Genomic DNA, 24,854 nt, shown 5'->3' with positions numbered 1-24,854 from the left:
AAATTAGTTCTGAGGAAGGGGCGGGTGGTGATGGAATGGGAGGTGGAAACTGATATTTATTCCTCTTGATGTCTGAGAATATATCTGGTCTACGCTGTTATTACGAAATATGAAGAGTAGTACTAAACCCCAAATGAGCAAAAGTTGTTCCGTATAGGAGGAGGACTGCCCCTTCTTCATCCCTACCTCCGCCTCGTGGTTGTAGAAACTTCGGGGGATGGTCTATCGATCAGAAATTGAGATTTCTAGTCTTTTTTTTGTAAGATGAAAGTGATTGGAGACCAACCTGCCCATGTCCTAAAACTGTTTTGTATATCTGGTCCTTTTGTTACCGCTTGGGAAATCTGATCGGCATTTTGCGGTACCTATTGTAACATTCCTCTTTGGCTGCTCAATTTTGCGTGTGAGGGAATTTTCCGCGAGAGGAATTTTTTGGGGGACGCCGGGACCCATTTACATTTTTGTACTTTAGGTAAAAAGGCGTTGAGGTAAAAGGCGTTAGATAAAAAGATACGAACGGTAATAGAATATAATTATATTGAATAATATTCTATAAAGTCATTCTTATAGAATGGTATGGAATAAATACTGATTTTCAGTACAGGTATTGATATAGACTATGACATCATCCAGGATTTTCTTTTTTTCAGATGGGTTACAATACAAAACTCATCAAAGGTCATTTATAGACATTTTGTTGCGTTTTTACGAGTCGGACAAAAATTTTTGGGACTGGGATAAATCCCATTACCACCCTCCACCCTACCTTGGGGATACGACATTGGTTACACATATTCATATTCATTTATATTGACACCACAGCATAGATTCTGATCATACTTTCAACATAGCGCAGTTTAAGCCTGAGTGTTAAAGATTGGGGAGTGGTAAGGCCACTCCCGCCTTAACTAATATATATACGTACAGACATGAAGATAATTTCTATTAGTTTTGTGTTTTATGTGTTTCTTTATTTTCACTTGAATTTTGTTTTTTATTTATTTAATCTGAAAGGTCGCCCTTCTAATTACACTAAGTCTTTTCATGCTAAATACATTTTTTTTTAGGATGAATATGGAGGCTTTTGAATCTTATAGACGGGTGGACATTTACGCTTTTGGTTTGGTGTTGTGGGAAATTGCTCGACGATCTACTACTGATGGAATATTTGATGAGTATAGACCGCCATTCTATGATGTGGTGCTTCCGGACCCATCTTTTGATGATATGAAAAAGGTGGTTTGCATTGACCAATACCGTCCAGAAATCCTGACTAGGTGGTCAAAATGTGAGGTAAGCTTTCTTCTTTTTTGTGGTGCCATAGTGGCAGATTGTATATTCCACATGCATATATTTTGACTAGGTGGTCAAAATGTGAGGTAAGCTTTCCTCTTTTTTGTGGTGCCATAGCGGCAGATTGTATATTCCACATGCATATATTTTGACTAGGTGGTCAAAATGTGAGGTAAGCTTTCGTCTTTTTTGTGGTGCCATAGCGGCAGATTGTATATTCCACATGCATATATTATGACTAGGTGGTCAAAATGTGAGGTAAGCTTTCCTCTTTTTTGTGGTGCCATAGCGGCAGATTGTATATTCCACATGCATATATTTTGGTAAGCCAACTAGAACAATATCAAGATAAATACACACATACACAAAGAAATTGTCATCTTGAATGAACACAGCTGCACATGTTTCAATCCAATTTATTGAGAGCTTCACTCTTTATATTCTCGGAGAAAATTTCCATTTTCCTTTCTTATCACTTGTTGTTACCCTATTAGGAGTAACAACAATTTACCCTTGCTTTTAGCTTTACCCCAGCCTTCATCCTTACAACGTAGCCTAGCTACCATATTGGATTTTTTAATAATGGCCTTAGATATAAGGCTCAAACCACATTCTTCGCATAGCTTCTTTTACAAAACGAAGCTTCTTCATTCATAAAGAAGCTGTCGCTACCCTGGCTTCAAATATTCTAATCTTAGTTTGCAGGCTTATCTACCTATTCTTCAAAAAAAGAAAAAAAAAGCAACTCAAAAACTACGAACGCTATTCTTATTTATGCATCTCTACTGCATCCACATATTTGCTTATAATATTGCTCATATCCATTCGATTTATCTTCTTGTTAAGCAAAATCAGCTCTTTACTATCAGTAAGAAAGAAAACGATCAAAAATGGGGTTTTTAAAGGCCAAACGAAGATGCTGAAGAAACAAACAAAGCGAATATTTCGAGAGAACAACCGCCTCTCTTCTTCAGCGCGAACAAAATAATAAGGAAAATGCCGAAAAAACAAAACAAAAAGAAACGTTGGTTCGTGGATACTAATGTTTTTCCTTAGTATCTGCTGATGGCAGTTCAGAATTGTTTGGATGTTGTGCAAATCGTGCATATTGGCGAATGACTCACATTATGGTTTTTAGGTATTTGATTTTAATTCTTATAATTTTCGGGCTTTTGTTAAATTTTATTCATCTTTTAATTTTTTCGCTATTTTTAACTGGCGTTGTTGACTTTTCGCGTTTGTTTTCTGTTGGTTTTTCTTCAGCATTCTCCTAGATTACGTTATTTTGTTCGCGGTGTAGAAGAGAGCCGGTTGTTCTGTCGAAATATTCGCTTTGGGTGTTCCTTCAGCATTTTTGCTGGGCCTTTAAAACCCCATTTTGATCGTTTTCTTTCTTTCTGTTATGGCAGGCCAATGTAGTTTACGAAATTATGTTTTACTATCAGTCGAAGTGACATAGTCTTCTGAACAATAATATTCAAACCTAATCTTGCACCCTCAGCACTCAAAATCCCCCAAAAATCCTTCATGCTCAATCATTTTCATCTAGAACAGTAAAACATCAGCATAATCTAAGTCTAGGTGAAATTTCACCCTCCCATGTGACCCCATGCTCTCCAATTGCCTTTGTCGGGCTCTTTTGAACAAAATCCATCAAAGTAATCTATGTAAACAGGGATATGACACAATACTTCCTAAATTTTGATTCTGCCTCACCTCACCTCATTCTGCCTCACCTAAATGAATACCAACCCCACTTCTTACTTAACTCACTTTAACCACAGTAATATTATTCCCGTAGATGCCATTTATTACTTAAATTAATTAAAAAAACTGTTTCCAAAGAATAAGTTTTTCAATGAAAAGTAAAGAACTTCATTAAACTAAAAATGAGCATAAATAAAATAAAATAATCTAACAAACGTGAAACTACCACAAATCAGCATCGACAAATAAATGAAACCCAAAACAAACAGGGATTCAAATAAATAACAGAGTCAAACTCTAAATCAGCAGAAATTAACATGAGTAGGGCTCAAAACCCCCTATGCCTTCCTAAGACCCGAACATAATTTGCACTTTACTGAAAAAATATAAAGGTTTTTACTTTTATAACTTTAATAAATCAGATAATATTAACGTTTTGATAACTCAATATCAGTCAAATGCCATTGATTACTTAAATGTATTGTGGGGCAGGACTTACAATGCCAGGACAGGTATGCTATGCAAGTACTCTCATATGAATGAGATGGCTATGTGAAATTTATAAAACTGAGAACCATGACAGTCTGAGGATTCAGACATTAAATCATTAACCTAGAGTAGGCCCTAGACGGTCAATTATTTTGATCAAAAGTAGTGTGTTAGATCAGCGCTGGTCGAAATTGAAAGGTCCGATGAAGCACACGTCAATGGATTGACGGAAATTTTGATCAAAATGATTGACCGTCTAGGCCCATCTTAAGGGTGACAGTTGGATCGAAGCAATCTCTGCCCCTCTTAACACTCCCTTGTCTTTCTCGTAAAAATATATATACAACATCTCATCTCTAATAAATATCAACTTCCTACAGAAAGCAAGCAAATATCCCTGTAATTACCTGGCTCAATCTTAGTACTTTTTCTCATAAAAAGGTTTAACTACTGTTTTCCTAAAATTACTAAGTAGTTCCATTTTTTCTAAAATCCTAGTTGTAACTTCCGGTGATTTATCCTTAGCTTTGCTACGCCTATGTTTAAGAACCTATTGACCCCACTATCAGCATCTAAGGCATTATTATTTTTCAGTTCTTTTCGTATTGTCTCTACTCGGCCTCTCAATATAGATTTTGATTGTCTCTTATTTGTGTAAATCCAGTCTTTTCCAAATCATTTCTTAGAACTTTATCATGACTGAACACATTCTCAGAGTTCACTAACATTCTCCTTATCAACAATCGTATCCTTATCACCCGTTCCTACTTCACTGCAGCATCAAGCCACCTAGGTCCAACACAGCTGCACAAGCTCCTTCTCCGTCCCACTTTACTCAAAGCTTCACTGTTCACCCTCTCCCGAGAAGTTCATATTTTATTTGACTCCTTCTTTATGACCTCTTCCTAACCTATTTGGAGAGGACGGCTTTTTATTTCGACCTAGATGGATCTAGATTGGACCTAGATGCATTAGTAAGCAACCTGTCCTGTTTCATCTACAATTCCAAATCTGAGAAAGTTCTGGTCTTCAAAAAAAAAGAGAAAGGAAACCATAAGAGAATCTTGTTTGTATGATCTATTGTCAAAACACATACAACATGCTTTTGTGAATTATTCAATTCTTTTTTTTTTTCTTTTTTTTTGCTTCACGGTTCAGTATGGCAACACTTCACAACAATTTTCCACAAAGCTTCCAACCTGAATGTTTTATAACTACAAAAAGGAAAAAACCTATAAAATACATGTTTTCAGGCATGATTGCCTAATAAGGAACCAGGGGGCAAAAGATATTATCATTTTAATCTCCTTTGTTCTTAAAAATGATTCACAATAACAGAAAAAATAAGAATAAAAAGTTTAAATGCGTATTATACTTGCTATGCCAGATGTATTCAAAGACATTCTTTTTAGATATTCTTCGAATTGTATTTTAAGTTTTATGTGCCTTTATTTTGTTTCTTCATTGCTTTAGATCTTTGCTGTTCTAATTTCTCTCATTTTGATGTTCTTTGTACCTTCGATTGGTCTAATAAATCTTTACAACTGTAATTAAAAAATCAGCTTTTCCTTTCTGATTTTTATTTCTTCCTTTTTCCCGGCATCAATATTTTATTCTCTAGGGTTTGAACCTTATGTAGAATTTTTTTTTATTTCAGATCTTATCCGGCCTTTCCCATATTATGAAAGAATGTTGGCATCAAAATCCAAATGCACGGTTGCCAATACTCCGAGTCAAGAAGTCTTTACTGCGTTTGGCCACTTGGGATGACGATGATGATGTAAATACGACAGTGCCTAACTCATTGGCTGGCTCGTCCAAAAGTTCAAAAAGTTGAAAATCTTGTCTAATATACTTATGTGCCAGTTGCCTCTATTACGTAGTAACACCCATTCATTTAATATGTACTGGAACGTTCATATTTTAATGTCCACGCTAGTAACGTAGCAATAATGTTTAACCTGTGATTAGAATTATCTTTTAAAAATGTAGTTCGAGCAACTATTTTTAACCCTTTCATTCATGTGTTTTTATTTGACGTGGAAGTTTTCTTTTCTGAAATTATAACTTTTTGTGATTAATGTTTGTATCTTTAATTCTACATTTTTTACATGAGCGTCACTTTTGTTTTAAAAAAGTTGACTTTCTTCTGGCTATTAACGTCTTCTTTTTTAAATTCCCTTTTTTCATTAAATTTTTATTTGTTTTTTCTTTCTTTAAACGTTCCAATCCCTTCATTCCTGTAGTTTTATTTTCGACTTTTTTTTCGAAAACCACTAATCTCCTTTTTGCAAGCAACATTTTCCTGTTCAATACTATTTTAAAGCCTCTTTTGTAAACATGAAAGAAAAATTTTGCTTGTAACAGTTTCCCTTAGAGTTTTGTATTTTTCTTATTTACATACATTTTTTAAACTATGACATTTTTTTTCACTTTAATTGTTTTTTCCTTTAATTCATCTACTTTTTATTGACTATCAAGTTTTTCGAAACAAATTAAATTAAATATTAAATATTTAAAATTAAAAATTATTAAATATTATTAAAAATATTAATTATTATATAAAATTATTATATAATTATTATATAAATATTATAATTATTATGTAATTATTATATAAAATTAAAAATATTTAAAATTAAATATTTTGCTTCAAATACCTCTCCCTTTCTTTCTCGTTTTTACTACGACTCTTTTTTCGAGATGGTTATATTTTCACTTCAAATGTTGTTCATTTATATATTTTATTTAATTCTGAAGTTTTTTTTCTTAATGTTTAGTCGTTTTTGCATTGAACAGTAACTCTTTTCTGTTGGAAATAAGTACTACTGGGATAGACCTCTAAAAGAGACTGTTTTCTATAGGTAATAGCTCCCTAAAAGGAATGGGTCCCCTTATTTATTTTAGATACAAATAATTCATTCGAGAAAGAAGAACCCGTAAATTGATTGATTAAAGGACTAATAGAGTAAATTAATAAAGTAATAATGAAATAGATACTAAATAGAATAAATATAATGCAATAATGTAAAAAGAAAAAAATGGGGAAAATTAAATGACAATAATAGAAATAGATTTTATAAAAGCAGAAGAGAATGTTAAAGTGTTAGTCTTTTATTTTGGATATTATCTAACTAAACAAGGATGATTTCTATTGATCTAATAGAATTAAAAAATCAGTAAGGGACCAAATGGAATATCCTTTATTTTTCTTGATAAAAAATAGATGCCATAGCCTCATTGAATAGAGGAATTACTATAAATTAATAAAATATACGGATAAGAGCAGAAATATAAGTTACACAAAAGTGAGGTAATTTAATTGACCCAAAAATTAATAGGAAAGATCAGCATGTCTTTTATATTGTTTATTTCTTTTACCTCATAGAGTCAAGAGGATAACTATCAATTTATAGAATTAACGAACCAATAGTAAAATTAACCGTGGTCGTCAGCTATTTAAGGTAAAAAAAATCATGTATAGTAAGCAAGGACGGATCCAGGATTTTTTTTCGGGGGGGGGGGGGGTTGTCATCGACAAACCCCACCAAACGGCATGTCGTAAAACTGCGAAACGATTTTCATCGACAAACCCCATCGACCAACATGTCTTAAAACTGCTTAACCTTTGTCTTCAACCAAACCCTATCAAACAGCATGTTGTAAGACTGCATATCTATTATCATCGACAAACCCCATCGACCGGGGTCTGACCGACTAATTTTTGACTCAGTTTTCGACTAATTTTACTGATTTTTACCTAGGTTTTTACTAATTTTCGACTCGGTCAAAAATTTCGGGGGGGGGGGGTTCAAACCGGGTAACCCCCCCCCCTTGGATACGACCTTGATAGTAAGAGATGAGGTGAAAACTAAGATGGATCTGGTGAGTGAAAGGGTTAAGGTGTCATTTTTATGATTGTCACTATCTCAGCAAATTGTATAATACTCTTGGTACACAATAAATTAGTGCTTTTGTTCTTTTATCTGTTTCAACAATTAAAGTTTACAGGATGTAACTTTCCAGTCTTTATTTTACTGAATTAGAAAGAAACAATTACTATACGATTTGGAATAAGGTATAAATGTATGTCCACGCCAGTACATAAGCAGACATTAAAAAAAAAAAAACAATGCCTACTTCATAATCTGCAAAATAATCCTAGCTAACATATTTTCCAGGGAAGAACTTTATCCTCACTTTTTTCACTGTTGTACAATTTTTTTTAACAAAATTTTGAGAAGTAAACAGATTTGACTGTATTTATCCGTTTTCAAATACTCTAAAAAAGGTAAACACCATCACTGCCATATACCGAAAAGATATAAATAGGCTAATATTGATAAATTTATGTTAAGTTAGGTTATGCTAGGTTTGATTATCTAGATGGCTCTTGGGTTTTTGTTCTATAAACGATTTTCAAGACTTGGAAAATCGACAAAATATTGAAAAATGTGATCGAAAACAGGAAAAACAAGGAAAATAGTGAGGAAAATATGTTAACTAGGATTATTTTGCATATTATGAAGTGAGACTTATTTAGACCTGGAATAATTGCCAAAATAAGCCTTTAAGAAACTAATCTAGGCATTTAAGTTAATACGTCAAAGTTTTAGTCAAAGCATACTCATTTAGACAATTTTAGTCAAGAACGTATTGATGATTGACAGTCAAGGAATAATTAAGTTAAATGGCTCTGAAAAGCGGATGAAGATTTGCTAGATGTTTTCCAGAGAAATTGCTTAAGGATTGTTCTGGGTATCCGGCTGACTGACCGTATTTCAAACAATAGGCTATACGAAAAATGTGGTTCAATACCGCTCTCTAGGGCTATAATGAAAGAAAGGTTGAGGTGGCCAGGGCATGATGTGCGGATGAAGAATGACAGATTGCCGAAGACTGTTCTTTTCAGCGTACCGTCTAGGGCTAAACGGAAAGCAGGTCGTCCTCGTCTGGGGTGGGAGGACGTCATAAAGGAAGATTTAAAGGAAATGGGAACTTCATGGGCGGGTGTAAAAGGAGAGGCTTTGGATAGATTGGGATGGCGGAGGAGCGTGCGTAGCTGTGTTGGCCTCAGGCGGCTTGGTGCTGCGGTGAGTTGTTAGTAGTAGTAGTAGTACTGTCTTCTAAGAGATCCGACTTGTTCCTTCTACTGTTTCCCAGAAAACAATTAAATTATTAAAACCATATTAGGTATTGGGTGAGTTAAGTTTTCACACCTTTTTTTTCAGATAAATATTAGAACTTCAAGTTTCCCAAGCTACAGGGTTTTGCAAAATTTAAATCATGCTAGGTAACGCTGCACTGACAACGGCGCTAGTAGTTTGTAATTCATATGAAAAAATTCTGTCTCATCTGATTCTGTACTCTTTGATGTTTGAGTAAAGTCCGACCATTCAATTTTCCAAAGTTCTATTTCACTATAATTGACTACAACCTGATTATTTAGTTCCAACGTCATAAGATCACTTTTGGTATACACTGAATTGAGAAAGTTTTTTTCCTGTTTAACCAAGAAGATTTACGCGTTGTTACTTCCTAGCATTAATTTTGAAAAAAGTAAAAGAACCATTCCTTTTACACACTATTTTGAATAAAATGTATATTAGGTCAAAATTAGCATTTAAGAGCTTAATCCCGCCAAGCAGGTTATATTTTTGAGGTTGTTTAGGATTTTAGCCAAACAGTAAAAAAAATGATTGACGAGAAACCTTTAGTGAGTGGTCTAATACCATATGGCGTTATCCAACAAAATCTTAAAAGACAAATAAAAAAATTAGTTTTGCACATTTTTACCTCGGATTGAAAAGTGATACAACAAAACTTACTAACAGGCATATTTGGGCTACACAACAAATCGAATAGGCATATTTGAAAGCAGCTTTGAAATGTTCAATTTTCAGCTAACTCTTATTATGTATAGTAACTTAATTTATCAATAAAAATGTTTTAAGCCCAAATGAAATTATATAAATATATTAGCTCTATATTGCGATTTAAATAAAATTGTAAATCAAACACGTCAAACTTAGATAAAAATATTTTAGAAGTATTATTCTATTTCCACTCGATAGAACATTTAGAGTTTATGAGCCAGATGGTTTCAAATTTAAAGCTGTTTTTTTGGAATATAAGAAAGTTTCAATAAAGAAGTAATTCTGTGTGAATAGACGATGCAAAACGTCAAATTCAACGCCCCAACCAAGAGGGAGAAAAAAATAAACAATCGGTTAACTTTCGTTTACCTTTTAATGAGTAGAATGTGGCTTAATGGTAGCTACCAGGAATGTTAGTTCTCAACCCTTCCGCTAGGGGTGTTTTTGGCGCTATTGTTGCTATAATGACAGGAATTTTACTCTCATTTACCTTTTGATTTTCCGTTTATTTACCTTTTAATCAACTTTAATTTACCTTTTAATGGAAAGGCTGTGGTATTCAAAAAATCATCTCGTTTAAGTATAAAAAAGTTCGGCTACTTTGCGAAAAACAAAATTTGCGCTTTACTGAAAAAAAAAACAAATTACCGTGGATTGTCAGTTAAATTGACATATACTGGCATTTCTTCGTTAAGGTTTTGATAATTTTTCATTTATAAAAGTGAGAAAGGTGAAAACATTTCTAACTTATTTTGTTTTCAGTAAAGCGCAAATTGTTTTTGTCTTGAGAAGGCTTAGGGGTTATCAGCCCTACTCGTGTTAAATTTTGCTCGTTTTGAGTTTTACTCCGCTATTAATTGCAATTTTTGTTCCTTTTGAGTTACATTTGTTTATTGATAGTGATTGGTGGTAGTTTTACGCTTGGAAGATTATTTGACTTTATTTTTGCTCATTCTTGGCCTAATGGAGCTCTTTACTGTTCTTTGAAAAACTTGTCTCGTGGAAAAAGTTTTTTAAACTAATTTCTGGTCGTTTTTTATTAAAATATTATTTTTCTTAGAAAAGAAAATATTGTACATCTTTTCGGTTTTCTTCTATAAGAATCCATAATAAGGGTTGCTTTTTGTATGTTGGAGAAACTTTTTCAACAATTTTTAATCCTGACACAAACAGTATTTTTTAATTTAATTTTATAGCTTCTGAGGTTGACCTGCAAATGAAAGTTAAAATCATTCCCAAAAGGTTTTATCTATGCTCTTTGACAACCTGGATACACTTGTACTCTTTTTATTTATTTAAATTGTAAGAGCAGAACAAATAATAGTAGTATCCCCAAAAGTTTCAACTTAATACCCCCAGTGGTTCTCGATATATTGCTGAGGTGTCTTATTGGTAATCGTTTAACACCATGCCTTTTGATTTATTTTAAAGCAACATTTAGTTTTAAAGCATAATGGGCCAATTTCATAATTGAGGGGGGTTGACATGTCTGATATCCCTAAGGACATAGTTGCTGGACCGTTCTACTATGCTAAACAAAGTGGCCGTCTCATAAATTTGACTGGATGCGTTTGGAAAAAATGGGCTTGAGAGAATGGCTACTTGCCCTCCAATATCTTGTTGCTCTTAAAAAGGGCAGAGACACTCGCGCTGTAATCGGAGTGCAAGGGGGAGGACTTCTTCCGTCATATATATAATAAAAATATTTTTAACAAGTAAAAACAAAGTGAAAACATTTTAAATATATTTTGTTTTCAGTAAAGTTCAAATTATGTTCTGATCCTGAGAAGGCATGGGGATTGTCAGCCTTACTCACGTCAATTTTTGCTTATTTTGAGTTCGACTCGGTTATTTATTGTAAAATTTAAATAAATTGTGTTTTAGATGTTTTAACTCTTTAATAAATAAACTTATTAAAACTTAAGGAGTATATATTAGTATATGTATACTAAACTGAAAATCCACAGCCTTTTTTTTTCAGTAAGGTGAAAATTCAGGTTTTGAGAAAGTATGGGGGCTGTCAAAGACATAATTTCTAAACTTTTCAACTACACTGAACAAAATGGCTATCTCTAATTCTGATAAGATGTGCTTTTGGAGTTGATGGGCGTGGGGGAGGGGGCTTGTTGCCCTCCAATCACTTTTGACTAACAAAAAGGGTACTAGCCCTTTCAATTTCCAATCGAATGAGCCTTTTGGAGTTTCTACGACAACAGATGGCCATGTCAATGTTTCTATCAGATTCACTACGGGAGAATACGAAGTTTCAATGGGTGGGGATATCCACCCTCCGATCACTCTGAATCCTAAAAGGGCGCTAATACTTCTGATTACCAATACAACGAACCTCCTCTGAATTTTATACGATCACCCTTTCTATATGTACCTTATATGCCCCCAGGGCCCGAGGGCTGTGCGTTTGTCATTCTCAAAAACATGAATTCCGGTCCTTTCAATTACGTTGAACAAAATACCTATCTCAAAGTTTTTGGGGAAATGGTGGGCGATGGAATGGGGTTACTTGCCCTCCAGTTACTTTTGACTATTAAAAAGGGCACTGGCCCTTTTAATTTCCAATCAAATGAGCTGTTTTTGAAGTTTTTACGACTATAAAGGGCCGTCTCAAAATTTCTGTCAGATGCATTTTGGGGAAATACAATGTGGGGTGGGAGTATCCTCCCTCTGATCTCTCTGAATCTTAAAAAGGCCACTAGAACTTCTGATTACCGATCTAACAAGCCCTCTCTGAAGTTTGTACACCCTTTCTATAAATACCTTATGTACCCCCAGGGCCTAGCTTACTTTCCCCTGAAGGATGTGCGGTTGTCGTCCTCAAAAACATAATTTCTGGTCCTTTTAATTACGTTGAAAAAAATGGCTATCTCAAAACTTTGATTGGATGTAATTGAGGAAATGGTGGGTGAGAGAAGGGGGTTAGTTGCCCTCCAATATCTTTCAATTATTAAAAATGGCACTGACCCTTTCAATTTCCGATCGAATGAGCTGTTTCAGAAGTTTCTACGACAACAATTGGCCAAATCAAATTTCTGTCAGAAGCATTTCGAAAAAATACGAGTTGTGGTGGGGGTATCCACTCTCCGATCACTCTGAGTCTCAAAAAGGGCACTAGAACTTCTGATTACGAATCCAATGAGCTCCCTCATTTGCACGGCACGATAATCAGTTGGAAGGCGCAAATTTATAACTAGTAGCTTATCTAGTCTAGTTGCAAGAAAATTGTCAGTGTTATCGTATCCTACGCACGTGAGACGATTGCTAACCAGCATGGCAACACTGCCAGACGGACGGCATCGCAGAGATGAACGTTTTGCAGGCACATATGACACAGAGTCGGACGGCCAGAATTTTAGTAGGTTTAGGCCAGCTTCTTTGATGAAATGTTCTTGCGGGCATATCACATTATAGTTATTCACAAACTGGTCAACCACAAGAGACCGCTTGGAAAATTTCCGTTTATATTCCAAGAAAGTAGTGAAATATTAGTGATTTCGTTATTCATCATTTTAATGAGTTGCCTTTTGCTGGTTTTCCGGACACTTCACGCTATAGCAGATATGACACGCTTTCTTGCAAGAAACGCAAAACATAGCACGAGTACACTTTTGTGCATCGTTCTTTTCGGAGACGTGGTCAGACACACCATATCTGGAGCACAGAGGGCTATTGGTACAATCGACAGCTTGATGACCTTGGTTGTGGCATGAGTAGCAACGACGGGGTAAGAAATGGAATTCTACGGTGGGTAGTTTTTCGTAATAGATCTTCACATAGTCCTTAAGAAGTTTATCCAAATCTGACCGACAGCTGAAAAATACTTTGGACGTACAGGAACTGCCAAGCTATTCAGACTTCGTAGCTCTGGGGATCAGTGCAGTTAGCTCGTCTGGTGGTACGTCAAAGAGGACTTGTTTCACTGCACCAATATAGTTAGGGCTCTTTATGGCAGCAGAAATCTGCGGCTGGTTGGTCTTGATTGACTCAACAATGGTTTCAGCTGGGTTTTTCAAACAAACCACTAGTTTACAGTACGATTTGACTTTCCATTATTCAGATATGTCACTAGTATCCTTTCCAACTGGCAAAATACTGGAAAAGGGTACAGAAAATCTACAGCTGCTGCCGTGCCTTTCAACCAAGATAGCTATGTTTAATGACATATTTTTGGTCATTTTTTATGTGTAGTTTTTGTAATTTAGATTAGTTGAAACCTCAGATGATTCAAACTTTCTAAAGTCAGATCCAGTTTTGAGAATAAAAGATGCCGTTATCTAAATGTTTGAAGTGATTTCAAAAATTGTGAAATAGAAGGCTTCTATTGTACAATTTGTGGGAATGTATACAACTAGTTCTTACTAGGTGAGTGAAGGATGTTTTTAAGACATGTTGGAGAAAATATTGATTCGACATTAAAATCTATTATACGTGTTAGACCCTAACTCCTAAAGTCACTACTTTGATCAGTCTCAATTTAAAACACATATTTCCCTGTAATGTTTTAAGGCAGTGACGTATAGTGGGGAAGGGCTACAGAAGCGATACTCCCCTCCATTAAGATCTTCCTCAAAGACAAAAGGGAATTTGCATGTAAACTTTCAATTAAAAAAAACAAGCCCCAGCAACTGCTTTTGGGCAATATTCTGTAAGAATACAAGATTAAAAGTCAATTTCAGACCCTCAATTGGGACCAATTTCAAGGCTCTGCTATAAACGGTCATAAATGACCAAAAAATCACGAGTTTTTTTGGCCTGTAGTAAAATGTTGCTGTAGAATTATATTTTACTCCGAACAATTTCTTTAAGCATTGTCAGGAACATATTTACTGCATTAAAAGAGAAAGAAAAACAAAGTAATGGGGAAAAAAGGGAATGAAAATGTCTTACACCCAATTTTCGTAGATAGTCCTGTACGTCACCGACGATAAGCGTGTTACGCGAAGCGTAACACTTGGGAAAAAATTGGGATATGGTACAATTTTTTTTCGGTACATTTTTCGTGCCACTTTTGGTGCAATTTATTTTAAACGTCTGGTAACACTGTTCCCCGGGCAAAAACGGACATATATCCTCCATCAAGGAAAACGGACAACGCGGTAAAATTAAAAATTATTGCCCAGGCTTATTTTCTAGACTATTTCGTATTCTGAAGTTTTGATTTCGGGTAAGAGCATTTACAATATTTGGATTAAAATCGATTAATGAATTCCCACCCTCTAATGGCGGTTCCTCCTGGCGGAAGTGTCACAGTGGGAACTAGCCATCCACAACAGACAAACCATACACAAACAGGATCAACATCAGCACTAGTAGGACTGTCAGTAAAATTATACTTTAGTTACTTTTGGCTATCTTGGAAAGGGGTTGGGTTAGGAAAATGAAACTTTCAGAGATGGATGTACATGCTAAGGTAGGCCTATGTCACGGGAAGGTACTTTGGAGTACCTACCTCCACTCCCTCCTCTATATACTTGCAAATAATAGCGCATCAACAGTTGTTTCAGCTCACCTTTCATCATCTGTTACTACCATAATCATAAATCAATTCTTACCTAACCCAGCTTCTGCTTTTGATATTGTTTACTGAAACATGTTCCAAAATCATCTATTCATTTAGTATTCATCCTTTTAAACTTACTTACTATATAGCTGACCTGCTAATGAAACCCGTTTGTGATGTCAGAACTTTGTTATCATAACCGCTTTAAGGGTATAATGCAAATGCAATGGGGTAGAAGAGTGCGTTGATAAGCAAGCCATTTAAACTATTAGTTAGGAAAAGGATTTGACAAGAGATAAGACCAGTAAAAAAAATCCAAATTGTTTTTAGAGGACAATTTATGTTATGAGAAGATGTTTTTATTTTTATCGGTCCATGCACTCATAAAGTTTCTGTTGAGTTTATTGAAACACTAGCATGGACTTTGTGTAGTTACAGACTCTCCATAAAACACTGGGGGGTATTGACGGAATTACTATATGAAATTCTTTTTAATTGTTTTACATTCTCTTTGCCAAATTTTTTATTTGGAGATGTTCCGGGGCTTTTTCCTGTGCGTTTTGTTTTCTGGGAAATAATTTCCATGGAAGAGAGCATTTCTGGAGGGGCCAAGAAACCGATATATAGATTAAAATTTTATTCCAATGATAAAATGTTAAGGAGAATTGTTCAGAGTGAATTGTCAACAAGCAATTTTACAGAGAGGGGAGATTCTCAGCAAGGGAAGAATTGTCGGGAGGGAATTTGACAGGGGGAGGTGCACTTTATGTTTGATGAAATTTCCACGGAGGAGTTCGGTGAGGGGGAAGGGTATATTTCATAGAGGGTGAGCCAGATTTAGCAGCATTATTCGAAAAACAAACAGAAATTATGCCATATATTAAGGATTGCCCCTCCTCAATACCTTATTCTTTACACTAAATTTTGACTGTTTACTAAAATTGAAAAAAGGGGCTTTTTAATTAGAATAGGAAGCTTTTTTAAAAGTGCTAACAACTTTAGCGCAAAAAGCAAGGTATTGAGGAGGGGCGACGCTTCATATCCGGAATAAATCTACCAAAACTAATATGCCAATTGTGTTTTAATATTTCATGCACTGTGAGCCAAAATCAAAGCAGTATTAGTTGAAAAATATTCAGGAATTAAATAAAAAACAAGTTTTATTAACTGAAAGTAAGGAGCAATGTTAAAACTTAAAATGAACAATAATTATTCTGTATATGAAAGGGGATGTCCTCTCCTCAACCCCTAGCTCTTTACACTAAAGTAACATAAAGAGCAAGGCATGGAGGAGGGGACAGTCCCTTTCATATATGGTATAATTGCTGTTTGTTTTAAGTTTTAATGTTGCTCCTTACTTTCAGTTAAAAAAAAAAACTTGTTTTTATTACTTAATCTCATTAAGACAATACTTTTGTCAGCATATGAAGAGCCGTGTATATTGCAATTATATCTGTCTGTTAGACTTTCCAAAAATATCTTTTTTAAGCTTTTAAAATGTTTCTAAAACACTAATACATAGAGTGCTAAAAATATCAGAATCGACTTCAGAGGATATGTTATATCAAAGAAAAAGTTTAGAAAATACCCTTACCCCCTAAACTCAGAATTTTTGCTAAAGTTAAATATATGCAACCTGTGACTAAACAAGTGAAATCGTTGGGTCAACCACGTAGGCTCAACACTAGGATATTTGCATCTGTTAAGAAGCGACTATTTCAAATGCAGGAAAAACGCATACTAAGTTGACCTATCTTTCCAATATATTTATAACCCAATTCACTGTTATCTTTTTTCGACTATTCCTGCTGTTTAATAATGAAACAAGTATTTAAGCCGCAATTGATATTACAAGTTACAGCTTCAGTCTGTAAATGACAATTATTGAGGTATGTCTTGCAATTTTTGTGAAATAAATTTCTGTGGTGGTATTATTCAATTTTCTACTGTTGAGGCAGTCTTAGAGTTGTATTATAACCATGGCATGTTATTGAGAAGCAGTAATTGTGATATTTGTGGCCAGATTTGCGTAAAATATAGAAATTCGTTCTGTTGCCAGAAGTCTAGGCTTATACCTATCCAAGGTGGCTGTGAATATTCTCAGGTAAAGTGTAATCTTTCAAAATTGATCTATGACAAAACATGGATGGCTTGTTCACACCTTTCTGAGCTAGAAAATTTCTGTTTTTTTATGATTTGGCTTCAAATACTGCCTCCAAGGGAGGATTTCATGATCAACAATGTTACTTCCTGTAAACAAACCTTTGTGGATTGGAGCCAGTTCTGCAGAGAGGTTTGTATGTACGTATGTCATTCAAACTTTGCTCCTTTGGGAGGAGAAGGAGTCATTGTGGAGATAGATGAAGCCAAATTTGGGAAGCGTAAATATAATCATGGTCGGATTGTTGCAGGTAAATGGGTATTTGGTGGAATAGAGCAAGGAACTGGTAATTCATTCATGGTTTCTGTGCCGGATAGAAGTAGTGCCACATTGTTGGGAATTATCCAAAACCGAATCCTGCCAGGGACAACAATTATCAGTGACTGTTGGTGGGCCTACAATTGCCTGGCTAGCCAGGGCTTTCAGCATTTATACATCAACCACAGCATAAATTTTATTGACCCTGCAACAGGTGATCACACACAAAACATCAAAAGACACTGGCATGACGTTTGAGACAATATACCCAGATATGGCAGAAGAGAAGAACATATGGAAGGATATCTGGCAGAGCACTATTTCAAAAAAAAATATTCAATCTCCTCAAGAATGCACCATTTCATGAAAAATATATCGGAGCTTTATAACCCCAACTAATTTGTTTTTTTATGGGTATTATTTACTAATTAATGTTAAAAACGTTGTAACAGAACATTTGGCAATTTATGGTATCTAACCCCATTTGTTCTTAAAGCAATTCAAGTGTTTTTTCCAAATAGTTTAGTGTAGCAATCTTCATTCTTCAAGCTATGAGATGTTATTAAAGTGTAAATAGGGAGGGGAAGAGAGGGGGCAGAAGTACATATTTGACTATAGATTATTTGGTAATTGTGCATTATAAATAACCCACCACTATACACAAAAGAAGTTAAGTTTGTTTACTGATAATGAAATATAATAAAATAGGATGAAAATATAATATTTTAGAAACAAATTTGGGCTATATATTTGCACATTCGGGGGGGGGGGGTAAATCATAGCATATATTAAATACATAACCCAACCCAGGTACCTTTTTCCCTCCCTAAACCCAAAAAAACAACAGTTTAAATATTGTAAATGCAATAAGACATCATGCTTTGCAATCCATTTGGATCGCAAAGCATGAAGGGTAAACTGTGGTTATTTTCAAGTTCAATGGTGAACTTTATATCTGGATCCTGCTGGTTAAAAGTATTGAGAAAGGATCTTAATTTGTCTTCTGTCCCATTCCAAATTATTAAGCAATCATCTACATATCTCATGTAGAGTTTGAGATCCTTGAAGTCCTACTTGAAGATATTATTTTCGATATATTGGAGAAACACCTCACTAAGAACTGGTGCCAAGGCTGATCCCATTGGTATGCCCCACTTCTGTTTGTAGGTTTGATGCCTGAAAGTGGAGTAAGTATTGTTCAGACATAAAGACATGAGAATAATCATGTATGTGGTGTCTAAGCTGGTAAGTTCTTTCCAGGAATCATCATTTTCCCAATCTGATTGTAAAGCTGGTAAAAGTCAGGGCAAGAGTATACTAGTAAAAAAAGATACAACATCAAAGCTGCACATTGTGGTATTCTTCAAGATGTTGATGCTTTTTAGCCTTTCAACTGCTTCTTTGGTATTTCTTATTGTGTGTTGACTGCTAAGAGTTATGGATCTTAAAATACCAGCCAAATACCTTTCCAACTTTTGTGTAGCTGAATCTATTGTTGACACAATAGGTCTAAGGGGAATATTTGTTTTGTGAATTTTGGGTGCACCGTAAAATCTAGAAATGACCGATCTGACAGGAATGAATTTCCAATAAAGTTGATCATTAATCCTATTTGTGAGACTAAGATTATCCAAAGCTTTTTTGACATTATCATAAGCAACCTTTACAGCATTGACATTAACTTTCTCATATACTTTGTTGTTATTCAGGAGGTTTAATGATTTGCTGACGTACTCGGTCTCATTGAGGATTACTATTGTATTACCTTTATCAGCTTTGGTAATTATGATGTTGGTATCTTTCTTGAGATTTGTGAGGACCTTCATTTCATCTCTTGTTAGATTCTCCTCAATATGTTTCTTTTTGGACAAAGCTTTTCCGAGGGTATTAGAAACCAAGCTTCTAATATCTTGTGGATCAACATTGATTGTTTTCTTGTTTAGAATTAAAGCTGACTCTACATTGGAGATGATTTCTTCTACTGGTAAATGTTTGGGGGGGATAGAAAAATTTCCATCCTTTTGAAAGAATGTCTAATTTCTTTTGGTCAAATGTTTTTTGACTTAAATTGATGACTGCTGGACCTGGTGACGCTCTAGGATTATGTGTAACCCTAGTAGCAAATTTCTCAAATTTAAGTTTTTCTAGCTTGTCTACATGTACTTTCCTGGTTATTGAAAAAGACAAACTTAAAATCTTTGTCATGGATCTTGCCAACCTTACTGAAATATTCTGGACTAAGAGTATTACTCAGTTGCTGTCTAATTGTATTCATCTGTTGAAAAACCATGTTTCTCCTCTGTTGAAGGTCCTTTAATTCATGATTAAAAAAGATTAGGCCCGCATTGTGTTGAGCAGATTTATAGTTCTTACTAGATATTTTCACTCTGGGTCTCATAGAGTGTGGAATTAAATCTTGTTTCTTACATTGTTGTAAGAATTTTTGGTGATTAATGATTCTAGCTTTCTTCCTATATAGGAGAGATAGATCTTTGACTTGCTTGGCCACATACCCTCCATAGGTCTTACTAATATATTCTCTGAGGCCAACCTGACTCTTCCACACTCTATGAGACCCAGAGTGAAAATATCTAGTAAGAACTATAAATACACAGATCAATACAATTAGACAGCAACTGAGTTATAACTCTTAGCCCAGAAGATTTCACTAAGGTTGGCAAGATCAATGACAAAGATTTGAAGTTTGTTTTTTCAATAACTAGGAAAGCGCATTTAGACAAGCTAGAAAAACTTAAATTTTAGAAGTTTGGTACTAGGATTACACATAATCCTAAAGCGTCATCAGGTTCAGCCATTATCAATTTAAGTCAACAAACATTTGACCAAAAGAAATTAGACATTCTTTCAAAAGGATGGAAATTTTCTATCCTCCCCAAAAATTTACCAGCAGAAGAAATCATCTCCAATATAGAGTCAGCTTAAATTCTAAACGAGAAAACAATTAATATTGATCCACAAGATATTAGACGCTTGGTTTCTTATACCCTCAGAAAAGCTTTGTCCAAAAAGAAGCATATTGAGGAGAATCTAACAAGAGATGAAATGAAGGTCCTCACAGATCTCAAGAAAGATACCAACATCATAATTACCAAAGCTGATAAAGGTAATACAATAGTAATCCTCAATGAAACCGAGTACGTCAGTAAATCATTAAACCTCCTGAATAACAACAAAGTATATGAAAAAGTTAATGTCAATGCTGTAAAGGTTGCTTATGATAATGTCAAAAAAGCTTTGGATAATCTTAGTCTCACAAATAGGATTAATGATCAACTTTATCGGAAACTCATTCCTGTCAGACCAGGTCATTCCTAGATTTTATGGTGCACCCAAAATTCACAGACCAGATATTCCTCTTAGACCTATTGTTTCAACAATAGGTTCTGCTACACAAAAGTTGGAAAGGTATTTGGCTGGTATTTTAAGATCCATAACTCTTAGCAGTCAACACACAATAAGAAATACCAAAGAAGCAGTTGAAAGGCTAAAAAGCATCAACATCTTGAAGAATACCACAATATGCAGTTTTGATGTTGTATCTCTGTTTACTAGCATACCCTTGCCCCAACTTATACCAGCTTTACAATCAGTTTTGGAAAATGATGATTCCTGGAAAGAACTGACCAGCTTAGACACCACAGACATGATTATTCTCACGTTTTTATGTCTGAACAATGCTTACTTCACTTTCAGGCATCAAACCTACAAACAGAAGTGGGGCATACCAATGGGATCAGCCTTGGCACCAGTTCTTAGTGAGCTGTTTCTACAATATATCAAAAATAATATCTTCAAGTAGGACTTCAAGGATATCCAACTCTACATGAGATATGTAGATGATTGCTTACTAATTTGGAATGGGACGGAAGACGAATGAAGATCTTTTCTCAATATTTTTAGCCAGCAGGATCCAGATATAAAGTTCACTATTAAACTCGAAAATAACAAAAGTTTACCCTTCTTAGATGCTCTCATCATCAAACGGGAAACTAGGCTTGACTTGAGTGTATACAGAAACCCAAATCATAGTGATAGATATCTGAGATATGACTCTTATAACCACCCAATAGTTAAAAATTCTTTAGTCTATTCGCTGGTTGATAGAACGTTTATAATATGTTTCTCTGATTTGGAGCTAAAGACTGAACATGATCACATAAAAGATGTTCTTATAGGCAATGGCTACCCCCAACAAGTCATTGATAAGGTTATCTCCAGGAGAAAGATTAGCACAAAAACCAAGAGCTCCCCTAAGACTGAAGAAGATAAACCCTTTTCGTCATTACCTTATATTAAGGGTATTACTGACATTTTAAGCTCCAAACTCACTAAGCTAGGCCTTAAGGTGTTTTTTCCTTCTGGAATGACCATCTCCTCCTTCCTAAACAAAGGCAAAGATAAGATTACTTCAGATTCACCAGGAGTATATGAGATTCCTTGCAGTTGTGGTGATACATATATAGGTCGTACCAAGAGATCTCTACATCACCGATTAAAAAAACATGCTGATTCATTGATGCCTGCCTTAAAAAGACAAAGCTTACGGAGGAGGATAGTTTTTCTGCACTGGCCCATCATATTTTTGAAAACCCTTCTCACTCCGTTGATTTTGACCAAGCTCAACTTATTGCTATTGTTCCACAACTCTTAAAGCAGAAAATCAGAGAAGCTCTGGAAATTGCTAAAAACAAACCAGCCATTAATAAAGACTATGGAGAGTTCCGCATCAGTGAAATTTGGGAACCCATTACCCATAGGCTAAGAACTCGCAAAAAACTCCACCCTACTTCTATAGACCCAACCTTTTTGAAATCTACTAGGATAGCGGCCATCAATGCCTGTACCAAAATCCGGGCCATATCACAACAATAATTCCAGGTTCGACTTATTATTAGTGTTGTTCAGTGATTTTAGTTTTATTTTATTTAGTGATTTTATATTCTGGCAAGAGTCTTGAATTTGAACCTGATGATGACAGGCACAGGTCCTGTCCAAATTATCGTTCTAAGATAACACAATACCTGACATCCATAGCTAAGGTAAGCTTATTACCATTATCATGTATAAGAGTCAGGTTGGCCTCAGAGAATATAATAGAAGTCGATTCTGATGTTTTTAGCACTATCTATTAGTGCTTTAGAAATATTTTAAAAGCTTCTAAGTTAGAATTTGGGAAAATTTTGAGTTTGGGGGGAAGGGGGATTTTCAAAACCTCTTCCCGTGAAATAACATGTCCTCTGAAGTCGATTCTGATGTTTTTAACAATCTATCTACTAGTTCTTTAGAAATATTTTAAAAGCTTCTAAACGAGAATTTTGGAAAATTTTGAGTTTGGGGGGAAGGGGGATTTCAAGAACATCTTACCATAACATAATTTATCCTCTATAGTTGATTCTGATGTTTGTAGCGCTCTATGTCTTAGCGATTTAGAAATATTTAAAAAAGCTTCTAAAGTAAAATTTTGGAAAATTTTGAGTTTGGGGGCAGGGGGATTTCAAAAACATCTTCCCATAACATAATTTGTCCTCTGAAAGTCGGTTCCGATATTTGTAGCGCTCTATCTATTAGTGCTTTGTAAATATTTAAAAATCTTCTAGAGTAGAATTTTAGAAAATTTGAGTTTGGGGGAAGGGGGATTTCAAAAATATCTTTCCATAACATAAATTGTACTCTAAAGTTGAGTCTGATGTTTGTAGCGCTCTATGTCTTAGCGATTTATAAATATTTAAAAAAGCTTATAAATTAAAATGTTGGAAATTTTTGAGTTTGGGGGTAAGGGGGATTTTCAAAACCTCTTCCCGTGATATGAAGCGTCCTCTGAAATCGAATCTGATGTTTTTAGCACTCTATCTATTAGTGCTTTAGAAATATTTTAAAAGCTTCTAAAGTAGAATTTTGGAAAATTTTGAGTTTTGGGGGAAGGGGGATTTTCAAAACCTCTTCCCGTGATATAACGTGTCGTCTGAAGTCGATTCTGATGTTTTTAGCACTATCTATTAGTGCTTTAGAAATATTTTAAAAGCTTCTAAAGTAGAATTTGGGAAAATTTTGAGTTTAGGGGAAGGGGGATTTTCAAAACCTCTTCCCGTGATATAACGTGGCCTCTGAAGTCAATTCTGATGTTTTTAGCCCTCTATCTATTAGTGCTTTAGAAATATTTTTAAAGCTTCTAAAGTATAATTTTGGAAAATTTTGAGTTTGGGGGGAAGGGGGATTTCAAGAACTTCTTACTATAACATAAATTGTCATCTAAAGTTGATTCTGAAGTTTGTAACGCTTTATGTCTTAGCGCTTTAGAAATATTTAAAAAAGCTTCGAAAGTAAAATTTTGGAAAATTTTGAGTTTGGGGGAAGGGGGATTTCAAAAACATCTTCCCGTAACATAATTTGTCCTCTGAAGTCGATTCCGATGTTTGTATCGCTCTATCTATTAGTGCTTTGGAAATATTTAAAAAGCTTCTAGAGTAGAATTTTAGAAAATTTTGAGTTTGGGGGAAGGTGGATTTCAAAAACATCTTCCCATGACATAAATTGTCCTCTAAAGTCGATTCTGATGTTTGTAGAGCTCTATGTCTTAGCGCTTTAGAAATATTTAAAAAAGCTTCTAAAGTAAAATTTTGGAAAATTTTGAGTTTGTGGGTAAGGGGGATTTTCAAAACCTCTTCCCGTGATATAACGTGTCCCCTGAAGTCGATTCTGATGTTTTTAGCACTCTATCTATTAATGATTTAGAAATATTTTAAAATCCTCTAAAGTATAATTTTGGAAAATTTTGAGGTTGGGGGGAAGGGGGATTTTACAAACATCTTCCCATGAAATAAAGTGTCCTCTGAAGTCGATTCTGATATTTTTAGCACTATCTATAAGTGCTTTAGAAATATTTTAAAAGCTTCTAAAGTAGAATTTTGGAAAATTTTGAGTTTGGGGGGAAGGGGATTTTCAAAACCTCTTCCCGTGATATAACATGTCGTCTGAAGTCAAGTCTGATGTTTTTAACACTATCTATTAGTGCTTTAGAAATATTTTAAAAGCTTCTAAAGTAGAATTTGGTAAAATTTTGAGTTGAGGGAGCAAGAGGATTTTAAAAGCATCGGCATTAGTTCGAACGTGTCTATTGTAGTCGATTCTTATGTTTTTAACACTCTATCGATGAGTTCTCCAGTTATGTCTAAAACGATCCTAAAATAGCACTTGGGAAAATTTTGAGTTTGGGGGGAAGGGGGAGGCCAAGAATTTCTTCCCATAACGAAATATGACATCTGCATTCGAGTCTTTGGTTTTTAACAATCTATGTCTTATCACTTTAGAAATATGTAGTTATCAGTTTAAATTAGAAATTTGTAAATATTTGAGCTTGGGGGAAGGGGGATTTAAAAAACATCTTCCCATAACATAATTTGTCCTCTGAAGTCAATTCCGATAATTGTAGCGCTCTATCTATTAGTGCTTTGGAAATATTTAAAAAGCTTCTAAAGTAGAATTTTGGAAAATTTTGAGTTTGGGGGGAAGTGATGTATTAAAAACATCGCCCCAT

At 34.8% G+C, this 24,854-nt stretch overlaps 2 protein-coding genes and 1 long non-coding RNA gene across 3 annotated transcripts in view; 2 read left to right on the top strand and 1 right to left on the bottom strand.

The window, feature by feature from the left end:
- The window catches only part of sax (type I BMP receptor saxophone), a 62,597-nt gene extending 56,627 nt beyond the window's left edge, over positions 1-5,970 (top strand). Inside the window, exons 9-10 of the mRNA XM_089095714.1 lie at positions 1,068-1,293; positions 5,147-5,970. Coding sequence (XP_088951840.1) covers positions 1,068-1,293; positions 5,147-5,326 — 406 coding nt within the window. The 3' untranslated portion in view covers positions 5,327-5,970. The remainder of the gene's footprint in view (positions 1-1,067; positions 1,294-5,146) is intronic.
- Positions 1-24,854, bottom strand: part of LOC148948161 (palmitoyl-protein thioesterase 1-like) — a 635,005-nt gene that overhangs the window by 184,924 nt on the left and 425,227 nt on the right. The gene's annotated exons all lie outside the window — the stretch shown is intronic.
- The window catches only part of LOC148948166 (uncharacterized), a 43,423-nt gene continuing 33,011 nt past the window's right edge, over positions 14,443-24,854 (top strand). The window contains exon 1 of the long non-coding RNA XR_016142354.1: positions 14,443-14,476. This is a non-coding gene — a long non-coding RNA (uncharacterized LOC148948166). The remainder of the gene's footprint in view (positions 14,477-24,854) is intronic.

Source organism: Artemia sp. Qi Xiang Cuo, chromosome 10 (genome assembly GCF_049724085.1).
Source record: "Artemia sp. Qi Xiang Cuo chromosome 10, ASM4972408v1, whole genome shotgun sequence".
NCBI classification, from domain to species: domain Eukaryota; kingdom Metazoa; phylum Arthropoda; class Branchiopoda; order Anostraca; family Artemiidae; genus Artemia; species Artemia sp. Qi Xiang Cuo.
Note: the sequence above shows the minus strand (reverse complement) of the source record. Positions and strands in the feature narration are given on the sequence as shown.